Source organism: Pseudophryne corroboree, chromosome 2, assembly GCF_028390025.1.
Source record: "Pseudophryne corroboree isolate aPseCor3 chromosome 2, aPseCor3.hap2, whole genome shotgun sequence".
In the NCBI taxonomy this organism is placed as follows: Eukaryota; Metazoa; Chordata; class Amphibia; order Anura; family Myobatrachidae; genus Pseudophryne; species Pseudophryne corroboree.
The window spans coordinates 876,058,520-876,078,328 of record NC_086445.1 but is presented as its reverse complement, the minus strand read 5'-3'; the positions used below and the strand labels follow the sequence as shown (position 1 = coordinate 876,078,328).

Sequence of the window (19,809 nt, the reverse complement as noted above, 5' to 3'; positions counted from 1 at the left end):
GAATGCACACCACTGTGCTAATGTGGAAATGATGACCTGTAGTGCAGTGCTGCTCAAATCTGGTCCTTAGGACACTGTATCAGTGCATTTTTTCAAGGGTTCCTAAAAAAAATAACAAATTAAATAATTAGCTCCGCCTGTCGGTCTTTTAAGTGTCTGTCAGTAATTGATCCACCTGTGGCTCCGTCTGTAACTAGGCGCTCCCGCCTGGGCGCACCTAGTCACTGTGAACGTCTCCGTCTGGACGGGCGCGCCCGGATGGAGATGCTCCCCATTCACTTAAATGGAGAGCTTCTCCGCCTGCGACTAGGCAGGGTAAGATAAAGAATGCTCCATCTGTATATATAGCTATACATATACTAGTGCAGTGCAGTTTTATTGTCAGAATAATTATCTGCATTGCCTGTGACTGTGTGTGCCTGTATCTGCTGTGTGGTTTAATTTTCAGTGTTTCCCAGCTATATCTATCAACTTATTCTGTACCCTAAGGGACTAGGTGCGTCTGGGTCATATATATAGTGCGTCACAGTATTTACCCATTTCGTGCATTCTACTGTGTACTCAGTCACATAATACCGGATTTATTTGCAGGAGTTGTATTCAGTCACATACTAACGGATTTATTCGCAGGTATTGTACTCTGTCTGGCTTTATCATACTAAACCACTCTGTTGTTACGTTTGTGTACAATGTCTAACAAGAAGGGCAGTAAGTCTGTGGTTGCTCCTGCATAATGCAGAGCATGCGCGAAAGATTTACGTGAGGGGGAAGTTTTGTATGATGGTCTGTGTACTGTGTGTCATACATCTCCCAATCAGTCCGCAGCTCCTGCACCCAATCAGGAGCCACCATGGGCTGCGTTCACAAACCTACTGGGTACTCTGGTGGAACGCCTTACGCCCCCGCTATGGGACCACCTGTGCCACTACAGCCACAAATTGTCCCTATGGTTAATCCGCCTTGTGCGGAAAATTTGTCTAACCAGTTGCAGCTATTAAATCAATCCTTGGTCAGACAAAATCTACTCCAGGTCACTCCCATGTCTCTGGGTCATCTAAGCGGGCTGCTTCCTCCTCACAATCCACGAATCTCGCAGATGTTTCATCTGGAGAGGAGGGGGAGCATACTGTCCTGTTGGACACTGCATCAGGTGTTTCTGACGAGGATTCTCCATTGCAAATTGATGTCCCTGCCCTAATGGTTGCTATTAAGCAGAGCCTACAAATCACTGATGATGAGGATTCCACTACTGTGGCTAAGAAAACTGATATGTTTAAACGGCAGAAGGTGGTTAAAAATCTATTACCCCATTCTGACCATTTGGTGGACATCAGGAAGGATCCCTGGTCTTATCCAGGGAAGAAATTCCCTCTGTCTAAACGGGCGTTGGCTCGCTATCCTCTCCCTGCAGAGTTATGTAACAAGTGGGAAAATTCACCGCCGGTGGATTATCATGTCACCCGCCTAGTGGTGTCATCCACTCTGCTTGTCACCACTGTCACTTCACTGAAGGAACTGACAGATAAGCGTGTGGAGGGATACCTGAAATCTATTTACTCCCTTACAGGTGCTGTACACAGACCCACTATTGCAGCCTCTTGGGCTGCAAAAGGTATTGAAGCATGGGTTCAGGCATAAGAGCAAGAGCTGCCCGAGGATATATCTGACAATGCCAGACAATACCTGTCTCACAATACCACCACCACCATCGCCTATTACATTCAGGAGGCGTCCTCTAAAGCTGGTGTGTTGGCAGCCAAGGCGTCGACTACGTCTGTCCTGGCTCGCCGTATTCTGGGGTTGAGGTCACTGAAGGTGAACTAGACTCCAAAAAGACCTTGGAGGTACTCCCCTTTAAGGGGGCATTTTGTTTGAGGAAGACATTAATAAAAGTTAGCAGCTGCTAAGACTGCTTTTCTCCCAAATACTAATCCTTCAGCACAGAAGGCAAAAGGTACCACTTTTCATTCCTTTCGGCCTCAAGGGAAAGCAAAAGATTAGGCATACCTGAGACAGTCTCGTGCTCCCAAAACCTCAACAATCCTTGGCGGCCCATCAGCCTGCTTCTAAACAAGACAAGCCTGCTGCATGATGGGGAGGACCTCCCCCTGGGGGATCCCAGGGTGGGAGGCAGACTTCTGCAGTTCACCCAGGTCTGGTTAAAGACCAATTCAGATGCATGGGTGCGAGAAGTTGTCTCTCACGGGTACTCAGTCTCCTTCAAGAGATGTCCCCCCTGCCAGTTTTGCACCACGGTTATCCCTTCGGATCCGTTAAAAGCGCAAGCTCTGCAAAAGGTTGTGAGTTCCCTCCTGAATACAGGAGTGGTAGTGCTGGTGCCTCTGTCCGAACGAGGCAGAGGTTACTACTCGACCCTGTTTCTAGTTCTGAAACCCAATGGGTCTTTCCGGCCTACACTGAACAAGTTTTTGAGAGTGTCCAAGTAGTGTTCACTCTAGGAGTGAAAAAGGGCAGGGCGCCGGACTCCGGGGGCACATGTGCGCCGCGCGCGCGTCCGAAATGGGGGCGCGGCCACGCAAATTAGGGGGCGTGGCCACGCCTCCGTCATTTTAGGGGACGGTGCGGCCCACAGACGCTACTATAGAGAGCGTCTGTGGCCGGCGACGTCACTGTTGGGGGCGTGCCCAGCACCTCCGTCGGTGCTGGGCTTCCCCCAGCCCTCTCCCAATGCGTGAATGGATGCCGCGCGCATGCGCACGGCATCTGTACACGGCGGGAGGGCAGGGAGTGGGCGGCTGTTCTAGCAGGGCGCCGCAAAAGGGGCAGGGCAGGTTTTGCCTGTTAAACGGGCAGGGCGCGGCGCCCTGCTAAAACAGCCTAGAGTGAACACTATCCAAGTTCTGTATGGAAACACTGCGCTCAGTTGTACTGGCTATGGAACCCGGAGACTACATGGTATCCATGGATATACAGGATGCGTACCTGCATATACCTATTGCCATGTTGCATCAGCATTATCTGCGGTTTGCTATTGGCATCCTCCACTATCAGTACCAGTCTCTGCCATTTGGACTGACAACGGCTCCTCAGATCTTCACCAAGGTCATGGCCGTAATGACGGCCCATCTCCGTCGCCAGGAAGTCAGGATCCTGCCGTATCTGGATGACATGCTGATTCTGGCAAACTCCCACAATGTTCTCCTCAGTCATTTGCAGCTGATGGTAAGCTTCCTACAAGCCCACGGGTGGCTCATCAATTGGAAGAAATCCTCGCTGGTCCCAGCTCAGAGCATGGTGCACCTGGGGGCACTCCTGGACACACACAGTCAGCGACTGTTTCTGTCTCCAGGAAAAGTCCTGAGGCTTCAAGACAGGATAAGATGCTTTCTTTGTCGCCCCAGAGTTTCGATACACTTGGCGATGCAAATATCATCGGATCAGATCTTACGTGATCACTTTGACTCCGGAGGTTCGTCTGTCGCTAACCTGGTGGCTACAGGACCAGCAATTGAGCAGGGGCCGTCCCTTCTGGATCCCAGACTGGGTCCTGCTGACAACGGACGCCAGTCTGAAGGGATGAGGTGTGGTATTGGAGCAACACTCTTTTCAGGGTCGCTGGACCAAGGAGGAATCACTCCTCTCAATAAACATTCTGGTGTTGCGGGTGGTTTTCAATGCACTGACTCTCGCCCTGCCTCTGGTACAGAACAGGCCAGTTCAAGTACGGTCAGACAATGCCACCATGGTGGCATACATAAACCATCAAGGCGGCACTCGAAGCTGCATGGCTATGATGGAAGTCTCAAAAATCCTTTGTTGGGGCGGAACGCAATTTGCCTGCAGTATCGACAGTGGTCATTCCGGGGCGTCCTAAACTGGGAAGCGGACTTCCTCCGTCGGCAGGACGTGCACGCCGGAGAGTGGAGTCTTCATCCAGAAGTCTTTCATCTCCTAGTGGACAAGTGGGGCCTACCAGATGTAGACCTGATGGGTTCTCGACACAATCACAAGGTTCACACTGCCAATTCCATAGTACTTTTGGCTGCACTACGTGTTCCCTCCAGTGTCAAGAAGAGGAGTTCTATTTCTAGTCGCTCCAGCGTGGCCCACACAGCATTGGTACTCAGACCTGCAGGGTCTATCGACAGAGCGTCTCCTTCTACTTCCTCAGCACCCAGAAAACCTCGTACAGGGCCCTTGTCTTTATCCGTACCTGACCAGACTGGCTTTGACGGCGTGGCTCTTGAAGTATCACTCCTGAGGGCCAAAGGATTCTCTGAGGCGGTCATCCAAACTATGTTGAAAGCCTGCAAACTGGCAGCTGCCCGAGTTTATTACAGGGTCTGAATTCTTACTTCACCTGGTGTGCTGATAAGAATTATGATGCATACAGATTCAGAGCTTCCAGAATTCTGGACTTTCTGCAACGCGGCCTGGATTTAGGCCTTCGTCTGGCCTCCCTCAAGGTTCACATATCTGCCTTGTTGATTTGGTTTCAGAAAAAAACTGTGTCTATACCTGATGTTCATACATTCACTCAGGGTGTCTTACGGATTCAGAAGCCCTATGTTCCTCCTGTGGCTCCAAGGGATCTGTCTGTTGTCCTGAATGCCCTGCAAGAGTCTCCATTTGAACTTCTTGAGTCGGTGGACCTTAAATGGCTCACGGCAAAGGTCTTGTTTTTACTGGCTATTGCCTCTGCTATAACGGTGTCGGACTTAGGCGCATTTTCCTGTCGTCCACCCTTTCTGATATTTCATTGTGACCGGGCAGTTCTTAGAACTCGCCCAGGTTATTTACCTAAGGTGGTGTCATATTTTCACCTTAACCAAGAGATTGTGGTTCTGGCCTTTATCTCTTCTGATTTGTCTTCAAAAGAGCAGTCTTTGGATGTGGTAAGGGCTCTCCATATATATGTGGAGAGGACTGCCTCTATCAAGAGGTCAGATACTCTTTTTGTCCTGTTTTGGTTTCCAGAAACGTGGCTGGCCTGCAAATAAGCAAACCTTGGCCAGATGGATAAGAATGGTGATTGCACAAGCTTATGTGCAAGCTGGTCTTCGAGCTCCTGCTGCTATTAAAGCCCATTCTACTCGGTTTGTTGGACCTTCTTGAGCGGCCCGCCGTGGCGCATCCGCAGAACAATTGTGCAAAGTGGTTATGTAGTCCTCAGTCACCACCACATTCATTAGGTTCTATGCCTTTGATACTTTCGCCTCCCAGGACGCTTCCTTTGGATGCTGGGTTATCATAGCCTTGAGGGACTCCTTTAGGACATCCCCAATGTTTTCCCTGTGGAACACAATATACCCTGCTGCAGAAAAGGAGAGTTATGGTAGACTTACCGTGGTTAACTCTCTTTCTGCGAGGTACATTGGTTTCCACAGGGCACCCACACTGATGCACCTAGCTTCTATGGGTTTGTATGACATTAGCCGCTGGTCCCTTCGTGAGAATGTGGTTCTATGTGACTAACATCTACCTTCTCTCTTACCTGCTCCTGCATTGGACTGGTTAACAAAACTGAGCTCACAGTGCCTGGAGGCGGGGTTATAGAGGAGGCCCCAATGCATCCTGGGACAGCCTAAAGCTTTAGCCTGTTGGTGCCTCTGGATCAAGATCCACTCTACACCCTGATGTTTCCCTGTGGAACCCAATGTACCTCGCAGAAAGAGAGTTAACCATGGTAAGTCTACCATAACTCTCCTTTTATCAGATTAGTTAATTCTATCTAATGATACACAATATAATAGAAACAGCACAATGAGAAGGCTTTGCATTGCAGAATACGAACACTGCCTACCAGCATAATGGATAATTTTTATTATTTATTTTTAGTCTCACAACATGCAACATAGTACCTTACACATATGAGTAAGGTGGGTGTCCATCAGGGTAATCTGTCTCACATTAACCACTCCTTTCAACAAACCACTACAGTTAGACCTTTGCGACATGGAAATACCACCTGCAATTTGAAACACAGGATGGAATGCCTTTAGTCTGGGCAGCACCAATAAATCTTTTATACAGGCTCAGGTAATCTCTTCTACACCCCATTAACAGAATTGACTATCTAGCAACCGGCTGCTACATTCAACTCTTTTTCTGAAATGTTTAAATAGATGTATAGATGTGTCCTATTACATCCTTGCTGCAGTCACGCTAAATGGCCCTTGAAGTCACGACATGCCGTGGCGGGACTTGGTAGCACTAAGCGCCTTTTTTGTGTTTTTTTTTTTTTTTCTGTGAAAATGCGTCTTCGATGCAAAGTAATGTAATAGGACGCACAAGCAGCTTCTGCTGATTTAAATGATATTCTGTGTGTAATAGCGGCTCTTTCTGCATCCCAAACGCCACGTTACAGCGTTTTCTTACTTTAGTAATCCTCAACTGCCCAAGTCCTGCAGTTTTTTGGCCACCTTGAAACTTATCTCTATGTCGTTTAGTGATGTAGTTATGCTTAGTTACCCTGTTCTTGTCCTATATTGTCTTCAACTGTAAGTCACTGTTTTCCTATTTTGATTATGTGCATATATACTCTGTAATTGGGCGCTGCGGAACCTTTGTGGCGCCATATAAATAAAGGATAATAAATAATAATAATTAATTGAGTTGCATAGAGAAAATAACCTTGACTTTGCTTTGGCATATATTCAATAATAATCAAATGATTAAGTCTACTGATATTTCTGAGGTGGAAGAAAGGAGTTGACATAAGCTGACACTTTAGCGCTTAATCACTGTCCACTACCATAACCAGTTTGTGCACACTGTCCAAGCCCTACAGATTTATATTCCCAGATTGAAGGCCGATTAGTATTTTATCATTTGCTATTATGCAGGGTTTTTTTCCTGCACCCATCCCATATTTCTCTCCCGTCTTTCCCTTTATTCCCTCTTCCCATCTCCCCCTATTCTATATCTACCTTCTGATCTCCCCCCCCCCCCTTCTTCTCTCTGTCTCGCCTGACCCGGTAATTCAACCCGGTATATAAGAAGGGTTATTCCCGGGTTGAATACCGATGCGACACGGCTCCCATTCACAGCATAGGGAGAGGCGGCGCAGGAGATGAGCTAGCTCATCTCCCAGTGCCGCCTCCGCCCCTGCTGCCCCCCCCCCCCCCCCTGCTGCTATGGCAACCGACCCGGTATATTGCCGGGTCGGAAAGCCAGCAAAGCAGAGCTGATGCCGGATCCCACCCGGTAAAGGACACGTTTCTCTTCCCGGGTGGGATCCAGCATTTGCGATCTGAAAGCGGTATTAGATTGGGGTGGGTTATATTGTTTATGTGCAGGGTAAATACTGGCTGCTTCATTTTTACACTGCAATTTAGATTTCAGTTTGAACACACCCCACCCAAATCTAACTCTCTCTACACATGTTACATTTGTCCCACCCGCAGTGCAACATTGTTTGACCCAGTTGCTAACATTTATTGTTTGCTAACAAACCTGAATAAGGCCTCTAGTCCAGGTTTTAAGGATATCCATGCTAAAGCACTGGTGACTTAATTAGTACCTCTGTCAATTTGATTTATCCATCTGGACTAAAACATGGACTGTAGTGGTGTAGTTTAAGAACTCTTCTTTAATTGATTATAATAGGAATTTAGTATTTCTTTACAATAGTTTCTTGCCAAAGTAGCATTACATTTTAAACTCTAAAATGTATAATATAACTAAACATAAGTAATGAACAAACAAACCAAAAAAATACTTATGTTGCTACATGTAGACAGCCTCTACTTAGTTGGGTGTGTCATTGATCCTGTTTTTAAGCACTCAGCCCAATAGCCAGTGTATTTATTATTTCTCTGATGTCCTAGTGGATGCTGGGGACTCCGAAAGGACCATGGGGAATAGCGGCTCCGCAGGAGACTGGGCACAAAAGTAAAAGCTTTAGGACTACCTGGTGTGCACTGGCTCCTCCCCCTATGACCCTCCTCCAAGCCTCAGTTAGATTTTTGTGCCCGAACGAGAAGGGTGCATACTAAGGGGCTCTCCTGAGCTGCTTAGAGTAAAAGTTTAAAGTAGGTTTTTTATTTTCAGTGAGACCTGCTGGCAACAGGCTCACTGCACCGAGGGACTAAGGGGAGAAGAAGCGAACTCACCTGCGTGCAGAGTGGATTGGGCTTCTTAGGCTACTGGACATTAGCTCCAGAGGGACGATCACAGGCCCAGCCATGGATGGGTCCCAGAGCCGCGCCGCCGGCCCCCTTACAGAGCCAGAAGACTGAAGAGGTCCGGAAAATCGGCGGCAGAAGACGTCCTGTCTTCAATAAGGTAGCGCACAGCACCGCAGCTGTGCGCCATTGCTCTCAGCACACTTCACACTTCGGTCACTGAGGGTGCAGGGCGCTGGGGGGGGGGCGCCCTGAGACGCAATAAAAACACCTTATATGGCAAAAAATACATCACATATAGCTCCTGGGCTATATGGATGCATTTAACCCCTGCCAATTTTTCCATAAAAAAGCGGGAGAAAGGCAGCCGAGAAGGGGGCGGGGCCTATCTCCTCAGCACACTGGCGCCATTTTTTCCTCACAGCTCCGTTGGAGGAAAGCTCCCTGACTCTCCCCTGCAGTCCTGCACTACAGAAACAGGGTAAAACAAGAGAGGGGGGGCACTAATTTGGCAGATAAATATATACAGCAGCTATATCAGGGAGAAACACTTATATAAGGTTATCCCTGTATATATATAGCGCACTGGTGTGTGCTGGCAAACTCTCCCTCTGTCTCCCCAAAGGGCTAGTGGGGTCCTGTCCTCTATCAGAGCATTCCCTGTGTGTGTGCTGTGTGTCGGTACGTTGTGTCGACATGTATGAGGAGGAAAATGGTGTGGAGGCGGAGCAATTGCCTATATTAGTGATGTCACCCCCTAGGGAGTCGACACCTGACTGGATGGTCTTATGGAAGGAATTACGTGATAGTGTCAGCACTTTACAAAAGACTGTTGACGACATGAGACAGCCGGCAAATCAGTTAATACCTGTACAGGCGTCTCAAACACCGTCAGGGGCTCTAAAGCGCCCGTTACCTCAGATGGTCGACACAGACACTGACTCCAGTGTCGACGGTGAGGAAACAAACGTATTTTCCAGTAGGGCCACACGTTACATGATCACGGAAATGAAGGAGGTTTTGAACATTTCTGATACTACAAGTACCACAAAAAAGGGTATTATGTGGGGTGTGAAAAAACTACCCGTAGTTTTTCCTGAATCAGATGAATTAAATGAGGTGTGTGATGAAGCGTGGGTTTCCCCCGATAAAAAACTGCTAATTTCTAAAAAAATATTGGCATTATACCCTTTCCCGCCAGAGGTTAGGGCGCGTTGGGAAACACCCCCTAGGGTAGATAAGGCGCTCACACGCTTATCAAAACAAGTGGCGTTACCGTCTCCTGATCCGGCCGCCCTCAAGGAACCAGCTGATAGGAAGCTGGAAAATATCCTAAAAAGTATATACACACATACTGGTATTATACTGCGACCAGCAATCGCCTCAGCCTGGATGTGCAGTGCTGGGGTGGCTTGGTCGGATTCCCTGACTGAAAATATTGATACCCTAGACAGGGACAATATATTATTGACTATAGAGCATTTAAAGGATGCATTTCTATATATGCGAGATGCACAGAGGGATATTTGCACTCTGGCATCAAGAGTAAGTGCGCTGTCCATTTCTGCCAGAAGAGGGTTATGGACGCGACAGTGGTCAGGTGATGCGGATTCCAAACGGCATATGGAAGTATTGCCGTATAAAGGGGAGGAGTTATTTGGGGTCGGTCTATCGGACCTGGTGGCCACGGCAACGGCTGGGAAATCCACCTTTTTACCCCAAGTCACCTCTCAGCAGAAAAAGACACCGTCTTTTCAGGCTCAGTCCTTTCGTCCCCATAAGGGCAAGCGGGCAAAAGGCCACTCATATCTGCCCCGGGGCAGAGGAAGGGGAAAAAGACTGCAGCAGACAGCCTCTTCCCACGAACAGAAGCCCTCCCCCGCTTCTGCCAAGTCCTCAGCATGACGCTGGGGCCTTACAAGCGGACTCAGGCACGGTGGGGGCCCGTCTCAAGAATTTCAGCGCGCAGTGGGCTCACTCGCAAGTGGACCCCTGGATCCTGCAGGTAGTATCTCAGGGGTACAGATTGGAATTCGAGACGTCTCCCCCTCGCCGGTTCCTGAAGTCTGCTTTACCAACGTCTCCCCCCGACAGGGAGGCAGTATTGGAAGCCATTCACAAGCTGTATTCCCAGCAGGTGATAATCAAGGTACCCCTCCTACAACAGGGAAAGGGGTATTATTCCACGCTGTTTGTGGTACCGAAGCCGGACGGCTCGGTGAGACCTATTTTAAATCTGAAATCCTTGAACACTTACATACAAAGGTTCAAATTCAAGATGGAATCACTCAGAGCAGTGATAGCGAACCTGGAAGAAGGGGACTATATGGTGTCTCTGGACATCAAGGATGCTTACCTCCATGTCTAAATTTGCCGTTCTCGCCAAGGGTACCTCAGGTTTGTGGTACAGAACTGTCACTATCAGTTTCAGACGCTGCAGTTTGGATTGTCCACGGCACCCCGGGTCTTTACCAAGGTAATGGCCGAAATGATGATTCTTCTTCGAAGAAAAGGCGTCTTAATTATCCCTTACTTGGACGATCTCCTGATAAGGGCAAGGTCCAGAGAACAGTTAGAGGTCGGAGTAGCACTATCTCAAGTAGCACTACGACAGCACGGATGGATTCTAAATATTCCAAAATCGCAGCTGATTCCGACGACACGTCTGCTGTTCCTAGGGATGATTCTGGACACAGTACAGAAAAAGGTGTTTCTCCCGGAGGAGAAAGCCAGGGAGTTATCCGACCTAGTCAGGAACCTCCTAAAACCAGACCAAGTGTCAGTGCATCAATGCACAAGGGTCCTGGAAAAAATGGTGGCTTCTTACGAAGCGATTCCATTCGGCAGATTCCACGCAAGAACTTTTCAGTGGGATCTGCTGGACAAATGGTCCGGATCGCATCTTCAAATGCATCAGCGGATAACCCTGTCTCCAAGGACATGGGTGTCTCTCCTGTGGTGGTTACAGAGTGCTCATCTTCTAGAGGGCCGCAGATTCGGCATTCAGGACTGGGTCCTGGTGACCACGGATGCCAGCCTGAGAGGCTGGGGAGCAGTCACACAGGGAAGAAATTTCCAGGGCTTGTGGTCAAGCATGGAAACGTCACTTCACATAAATATCCTGGAACTAAGGGCCATTTACAATGCCCTAAGTCAGGCAAGGCCTCTGCTTCAGGGTCAGCCAGTGTTGATCCAGTCGGACAACATCACGGCAGTCGCCCACGTAAACAGACAGGGCGGCACAAGAAGCAGGAGGGCAATGACGGAAGTTGCAAGGATTCTTCGCTGGGCGGAAAATCATGTGATAGCACTGTCAGCAGTGTTCATTCCGGGAGTGGACAACTGGGAAGCAGACTTCCTCAGCAGACACGACCTCCACCCGGGGGAGTGGGGACTTCACCCAGAAGTCTTCCACATGATTGTGAACCGTTGGGAAAAACCAAAGGTGGACATGATGGCGTCACGCCTCAACAAAAAGCTGGACAGATATTGCGCCAGGTCAAGGAACCCTCAGGCAATAGCTGTGGACGCTCTGGTAACACCGTGGGTGTACCAGTCAGTGTATGTGTTCCCTCCTCTGCCTCTCATAGCCAAGGTACTGAGAATCATAAGAAGGAGAGGAGTAAGGACTATACTCGTAGCTCCGGATTGGCCAAGAAGGACTTGGTACCCGGAACTTCAAGAGATGCTCACGGAAGACCCGTGGCCTCTACCTCTAAGAAAGGACCTGCTCCAGCAGGGACCATGTCTGTTCCAAGACTTACCGCGGCTGCGTTTGACGGCATGGCGGTTGAACGCTGGATCCTGAAGGAAAAAGGCATTCCGGATGAAGTCATCCCTACCCTGATCAAAGCCAGGAAGGATGTAACCATGCAGCATTATCACCGTATTTGGCGTAAATATGTTGCGTGGTGCGAGGCCAGGAAGGCCCCTACAGAGGAATTTCAACTGGGTCGTTTCCTGCATTTCCTGCAAACAGGACTGTCTATGGGCCTAAAATTAGGGTCCATTAAGGTTAAAATTTCGGCCCTGTCAATATTCTTCCAAAAAGAACTAGCTTCAGTTCCTGAAGTTCAGACGTTTGTCAAGGGAGTACTGCATATACAGCCTCCTTTTGTGCCTCCAGTGGCACCTTGGGATCTCAATGTAGTTTTGGGGTTCCTAAAATCACATTGGTTTGAACCACTCACCACTGTGGACTTAAAATATCTCACATGGAAAGTGGTAATGCTGTTAGCCCTGGCTTCAGCCAGGCGTGTTTCAGAATTGGCGGCTTTATCCTATAAAAGCCCTTACCTAATTTTTCATACGGACAGGGCAGAATTGAGGACTCGTCCTCAATTTCTCCCTAAGGTGGTTTCAGCATTTCACTTAAACCAGCCTATTGTGGTGCCTGCGGCTACTAGGGACTTGGAGGATTCTAAGTTACTGGACGTAGTCAGGGCCCTGAAAATATATGTTTCCAGGACGGCTGGAGTCAGAAAATCTGACTCGCTGTTTATCCTGTATGCACCCAACAAGCTGGGTGCTCCTGCTTCTAAGCAGACTATTGCTCGTTGGATTTGTAGTACAATTCAGCTTGCACATTCTGTGACAGGCCTGCCACAGCCAAAATCTGTAAAAGCCCATTCCACAAGGAAAGTGGGCTCATCTTGGGCGGCTGCCCGAGGGGTCTCAGCTTTACAACTTTGCCGAGCAGCTACTTGGTCAGGGGCAAACACGTTTGCTAAATTCTACAAATTTGATACCCTGGCTGAGGAGGACCTGGAGTTCTCTCATTCGGTGCTACAGAGTCATCCGCACTCTCCCGCCCGTTTGGGAGCTTTGGTATAATCCCCATGGTCCTTTCGGAGTCCCCAGCATCCACTAGGACGTCAGAGAAAATAAGAATTTACTTACCGATAATTCTATTTCTCATAGTCCGTAGTGGATGCTGGGCGCCCATCCCAAGTGCGGATTGTCTGCAATACTTGTACATAATTATTGTTACAAAAATCGGGTTATTATTGTTGTGAGCCATCTTTTCAGAGGCTCCTCTGTTATCATGCTGTTAACTGGGTTCAGATCACAAGTTGTACGGTGTGATTGGTGTGGCTGGTATGAGTCTTACCCGGGATTCAAAATCCTTCCTTATTGTGTACGCTCGTCCGGGCACAGTATCCTAACTGAGGCTTGGAGGAGGGTCATAGGGGGAGGAGCCAGTGCACACCAGGTAGTCCTAAAGCTTTTACTTTTGTGCCCAGTCTCCTGCGGAGCCGCTATTCCCCATGGTCCTTTCGGAGTCCCCAGCATCCACTACGGACTATGAGAAATAGAATTATCGGTAAGTAAATTCTTATTTTCATCCAGCACCTTACAGATCCTCATTAAGTGACTTGTGATAAACTGTCAGAAATTTGGCAGCAGGCAATGATTTTCTGAGTAAATACAGCTGTTCGGGTGTTCAAGGAATTGTAAGACAGTAACTAGACAGGTTACTAGTTATCAGTGGCAAATATTCTGATTTTGACTTAGTCAGTGTTCTAAGTTTTCCAGGAAAAATGCTTTGAAAAGTAGAGACTCTGATTGTGAAATGTGCGTAATTTATGTTCCAGTATAGGATTATTAATAAATATTTATATCTGTATCATCTATTTCACAGGTATGGGCTTATTATTCCCAAGAAACTGCTACAGAAAAATGTTTGTTTGCCAAAACATTCCGCATTTGCAGACGATTCTGATGATGAGGTAAGAGTAATGTATTCGGCAGCCACCACCTGCGTAGTCTTTGCAGTGTGTTCATTCTCCAGTTGCCGTAAATATATATATTACACACTGTCCTGCCTCTAGTACATGCATTTATTTGTCTTTTTTGAATGGCGATAGAGAACACCATGATTTCTGTATAAAGAATATAAAGAGGTGCGTATTGTGCTCACAGACTTGAAGGTATTTGATACCATATAGTTGAGTTTCACCTTACAAGACCCAAATACATGTTATATTGGATACTGCACTTCACGTAGATGAGAGGGAACCATGGTTTACTTCTTTTCAGTTGGGGGTGATGTCCATATACACAACATGAGTTTTATATCCAGTGTGATAGGTTTAGGTCAGGCATGTCCAAACTGCGGCCCTCCAGCTGTTGTGAAACTGCATATCCCAGCATGCCCTGACACAGTTTTGCTGTCAGAGAATGCTAAAGCTATGTCAGGGCATGCTGGGATGTGTAGTTTCTCAACAGCTGGAGGGCCGCAGTTTGGACATGCATGGTTTAGGTGAACCTCACATACCCACCTATTCAAGTCCATGAGTACAACACTCTTTTACTACACCTTCCACGTGATATTTCACTATCTCCTCAGACCTTATCCACATATCCAGATTAACATTTGAAGTTTCCGATTGGCTCTTAATGTTTGAGTTCTAAACAACCAAAAAGTCGTCTGTTGGCGCTTAGATTGAAAATTGAAATGTCACTTTACAAATTAACTACTCTTATAGTTGTATGAATCAGGGTAGTCCTTACAAGATAACAAATTAAAAATGAAAACACATGGATTTATGGATTATTATTGTGCTTTAGCTGTAAATATACATCCATACAAAACTGGTGCATAAATAATGAAGAAATCAATACATTTATTCAGAGCTAAGCAATATAAAACTGGAGGAGCCAAAATGCAGTATACCTCCAAATATGACTCAAATTTAAAATGTTTATAGAAAATCAGGTCCCAATGGGAAGAAAATATATTACCAGCTTCCTAGGTATGGGTTTGGCACAGCATGCAGTAGATCCAAGTGTAGTCCAGACCCGGTAGATCAGGCATGATATCGATCTTCTTGAGATAGCTATTCATTTGACACATGCGCTGTAGTGGAAATAGAGGATAAACTGCTCATGTGCAGTAATAAAGAATAAATAAAAGGCAAAGCATGCACATTCCAGAAAGGGACAAGGTACATCGGGCCTAATTCAGACCTGATCGTAGCAGCAAATTTGTTAGCAGTTGGGCAAAACCATGTGCACTGCAGGTGGGACAGTTATAACATGTGCAGAGAGAGTTAGATTTGGGTGGGGTGTATTCAAACTGAAATCTAAATTGCAGTGTAAAATTAAAGCAGCCAGTATTTACCCTGCACAGAAACAAAAAAAACCACCCAAATCTAACTCTCTCTGCACATGTTATATCTGCCCCCCCCCCCCCCCCCCCTGCAGTGCACATGATTTTACCCAACTGCTAACAAACTTAGTGCTGCGATCAGCTCAGAATTACCCCCATCTATCGCTGCTGCAGCATCATGATTTTTGCATCAAATCAAGTTACCACAATAATCCCAAATCCCCAATATACTTAGGTATTGAAATCGGTCTTTCTGAAAGATCTAACATCAATCCCCATCTCTGTCTCATACTGCAGTATATACAGTAAATAGCTCCTTATCTTTAGCACCACCTGTAGCATAGCACGCGCAGATCCTTAAAGAGGGTGAAAAGCTGAAAATAGATGGAGACAGTGTCCTATTATCAATCCAGTGTATTAAAAGTTTAAAACAACCTTTCTATCATGGGTTATTCCCTCATGCTAGTATGACTGTCTGTGTTGGCCTGTTATGATGTCTGTGCAGCTATTTTGTGTTTGGTCAGGTGACTCCCAGAGTTTTGGATGAATGGTAATGTCTTCCCCTTACTTCTTTACAATGTATACTCTTAACTGAGCTACTCTTAATTGAGCTACTGTAAAGTACACCTGGAAAACAAGTGGCACCAAACCAGAGAATTAAGCTGGCTATACTCTGAAAATCTTAAAATGTATGACCATAGTAAGTTACAGGGAACGGTGTTCCTTTTATGCTAATATATTCTAGTAATATGAAGAGACAGCTCTAACTTTTGTGAACCCTTTGTTTTCTACTTTAAAAGGAAAGTGGAGTAGTGGTGGTTTAAGTGAGCAATTTTTCTTACAGTTTGTTTTACAAAGGCTGCTTAGCTGTGACAGAAAACTGCTTGGTCACAGGAGAGGCGATGACTTACCTGGGTTGTAGCCAAAGCTGTGGCGTTTCTTAAAACTACAAAATAAAGCTGTAACCACACATTGTTAGGAACCCTGAGGGAATTGCTGTATTCATAGTTGTTATACAGCCATAACAGCTTACGCAGGTCTGTACTATGTCAGGAACACCTACAGTCTCCCCGATAGAGCTTTCTGAGCACAGTTGGCACATGAGAATTATATTTTTAACAACCGTTCCAGGGTACTTACAAATTATAAGTAGTAGTTCATATAAACCTCTACTGTATACTTGAATACACATATAATTACTTGTCAGGGGAGCACTGTTTTGTTCTGAATAAGGCTGCAATAAAAGTGTTATTCTATCTCACAGTATTAAGATGATTGCAAAGCCAATGTAGAGACATTATAAACATTATTCGTTCTGTATGGAATGTTTTCATTATTTGGTGGTTGTTGTTTTTTTGTTTGTCTGAATAAAAGACCATTATGTCTATGCTTTAGATGTGTTCTGTTCAGATGTATTTTAGGTAACTGACCCAATTTATTTTTATTACCAGATTTACTATGTACAAAATAAGACACCCCTTACCCCCTGAGTTTTTTATGTCCTATATTCTGGTTCTGGAAACATTCCTTAGAGATCTGTTCCATGTTGTTATGCTAGCATTGTGCAGCTGCTGCACTTTCATACTGTCTGACATTCCACCACATCCCAAAGGTGCTTATTCTTTATTGGACTAAGATCTGGAGACTCTATAGGCCTTTGGAGTACATTGAACTCATTGTCATATTTGTGGAACAAGCTTAAGATATTGCGCGCTATCCTGCTGGAAGTAGCCATTAGAAAATTGGTAGACGGAGTTTAGCCTCTCGTATTGCCTTGCCCCTCTTCTCCCCCAACTAATTTACCCTGACCAAGTCGGTTTCATCCCGGGATGTCCGGCATCTGACCGTACTAGACGGGCTATAGAACTTTTTCACTCGGTCCCCAAACAGAAACTTCCTTCGCTTATATTAGCTTTAGATGCAGTGAAAGCATTCGATCGCATCTCATTGCCGTTTTAATTTTGGAGTCAAATTGTACGATGGAATCTCTGAACTCTATCTCTCTCCATCGGCAAGGGTCTCTGTCAACAATGTCCCTTCCACAAGCTTTGGGATCACTAACTGCATCAGACAAGGTTGTCCCCTCTCTCCATTAATATTTGCCCTAGTTTTGGAACCCCTGGCGGAAAGGATCCATTGTGACACGAACATATCGGGAGTTAAGACAGGCTCTTCTGAATGCAACATAGCGCTATTTGCAGATGATGTCTTAATCTCCCTCTCTAACCCTACTCAATCCCTTCAGCTTCTCCTCTCTGAGATAGATCTCTTCTCTCAGCATTCGGGATACAAAATTAACACCAATAAAACTGAAGTCCTCAATTTTTATATTCCTTCAGCAGCAAAGCAGACCCTTAAGTGCTTGTTTCACTCTGTGTGGCACAGCTTCCAGACCAACTTTCCTTGCATTATAGATCAATTAAATTAGATTTTCAGGTATGGTCTGGGCACTTCATATCATGGATAGGTAGAATAAATTTGTTAAAGCTGAACGTGCTTCCTCAGCTCCTATGCTTATTTCAAACCCTAATGATCTACAGCCCACCTTTTTATGTTTTTAAATTCTTACAGTTTTAATCTCCTCAATATGTCTGGGCTCATAAACTGCCCCGGATTAATCTATCACTGCTCCAACGTCTCACCCGAGGTGGTGGCCTTTGCATTCCTAAGTTTCAGAAATACTGTGTGTCCCAAATCTCTCAATGTGTGCAGTGGTGTGCTCCTGATGCAGGTAAGGTTTGGGTCAATATTGAAGCTGAAGAGCTGGGTTTATCGACACTTTACTCCACTTTGTGGCTGCCCAGGACCAGTCGTCTTCGGAGTGTTGTGTTCCACCCTATAGTTTCCCGTTCCCTTACTATCTGGACTTTGTTAACAGACTGTTTAAACTAGCTCCAGGCCCATCCCTCGTTATTCCACTATTTCATAATCCTGAGTTCCTCCCGGGCATGTGTAAAGCATCTTTCAAAACTTTGCGAGCAGGGTATATTCTGTTCCTTACATTTCGGATGATGATAATTTCCCTGAATTTCTTGAAATCCAAGAGAAGGTGACAGTTCCCTCTAGAGAATTCTATAGTTTTCTGCAAATTAGACATTTTCACTGTAAGTTTAAATCGGAGATCCCTATCTTCTTTTGAATGCATATATCGGAATTGCTCTTCAACTAGAGACTTGGGAAACGGACCTGGGAATCGGTCTAGGTCAGGAAGAGTGGTCAGAAATGTGGGACAACGCTGTCTCTAGCTCCATCTTTGTTAAAAATTAAAGAAAATATACACAAACTCTTGTACCGTTGGCACTGTGTTCCTTCTTGGTTGAAGGCTATGTTTCCTGATATTTTGGACAGCTGCTGGAGGGGTTGTTCTGAAGAGGGCTCCTTCTTACATGTGTGGTGGGCTTGCCTGCGGATCGCCACTATGGCAAGAAATAAACACCCTCCTCTCGCACCTGTTTGACTCGCCTATACCCTTTGACCCTAAATTTTATCTTCTCCCTTTTATCTCCTCCCTACGTTACATTGCCTAGGCTGTGACTTGCCAAATTGCTGCAGATCGGAAACAGCCTAACCCCCCATACCCCCCCCCCCCCCCCCCCCCCCTCCCCGACTGTGCAAGCAATCCTGTCCTGAATTTGACACGTATACAAAATGGAATATACAGTTTGGTTGAAGTTATTGCTGCCAAAGGAGGGTCAACCAGTTATTAAATCCAAGGGTTCACATACTTTGTCCACCGTGCACTGTGAATGTTTACATGGTGTGTTCAATAAAAACTTGACAACATATAATTGTTTGTGTGGTATTAGTTTCAGCAGACTGTGTTTGTCTATTGTTGTGACTTAGATGAAGATCAGAACACATTTTATGACCAATTTATACACCAATCCAGGAAATTCCAAAGGCTTCACATGCTTTTTCTTGCAACTGTATGTCTAGTATACTGCATCACTTTTTTAAGTGTTTTGATAAAATCTGGGACCGTGACAGACCACTCAGAATGTCACATCTCCTTTTAGTCGCTGAGTCCTTACATTGTTCTTAACAATGGATACACAACTAGAGGTTGTGTATCTCAACTGTTCTTCACTTCTTCTTTCTCTCGTAAAACTGTTATTTAACTGTCGTCATGAGAAAATGCACTATTTCTCTGGCTGGGTCCACAGGATTATCCACAGGATAACATTGGGATATTGTCGAGCGACAGCGAAAATGGCACCAACACGGTCACGAGCTTTCTGGCCTCCCAGGATGCATTGGGGCCTCCACTATATAGTCCCGCCCACTGACTCAGTCAGATCAGTTTTTTGCTTGGTGCGGCAGGAAGCCGCATGGTCACAGGGCTGCTGTGAAAGCAGCCTCAAGTTTTCATTACTTTATTTTTATAGACTTACTGTTTTTGTTTGAGCGACTTCTCTTAACAGAGTCTTAAACGTGTATTAGAAAGAGTCGCTCCAAAAACTCCCCACCGGGTCGCAACAACGCTTACCTTCGCGGTACAGTGCTGTCTCGACGGGCGTCTGTGTCGGATGTTCTAGCAGGTCCAGCAGACGTTACCAGGCTGTGGCCGGAGCATGGGGAGACAGTGAGTATATGGACTTCCTCTTACTAGAG

The 19,809-nt window shown here is 46.2% G+C and overlaps 1 protein-coding gene across 1 annotated transcript in view; it reads left to right on the top strand.

Moving 5' to 3' along the window:
- The window catches only part of NSRP1 (nuclear speckle splicing regulatory protein 1), a 214,997-nt gene that overhangs the window by 28,588 nt on the left and 166,600 nt on the right, over positions 1 to 19,809 (top strand). Inside the window, exon 2 of the mRNA XM_063955957.1 lies at positions 13,729 to 13,816. Coding sequence (XP_063812027.1) covers positions 13,729 to 13,816 — 88 coding nt within the window. The remainder of the gene's footprint in view (positions 1 to 13,728; positions 13,817 to 19,809) is intronic.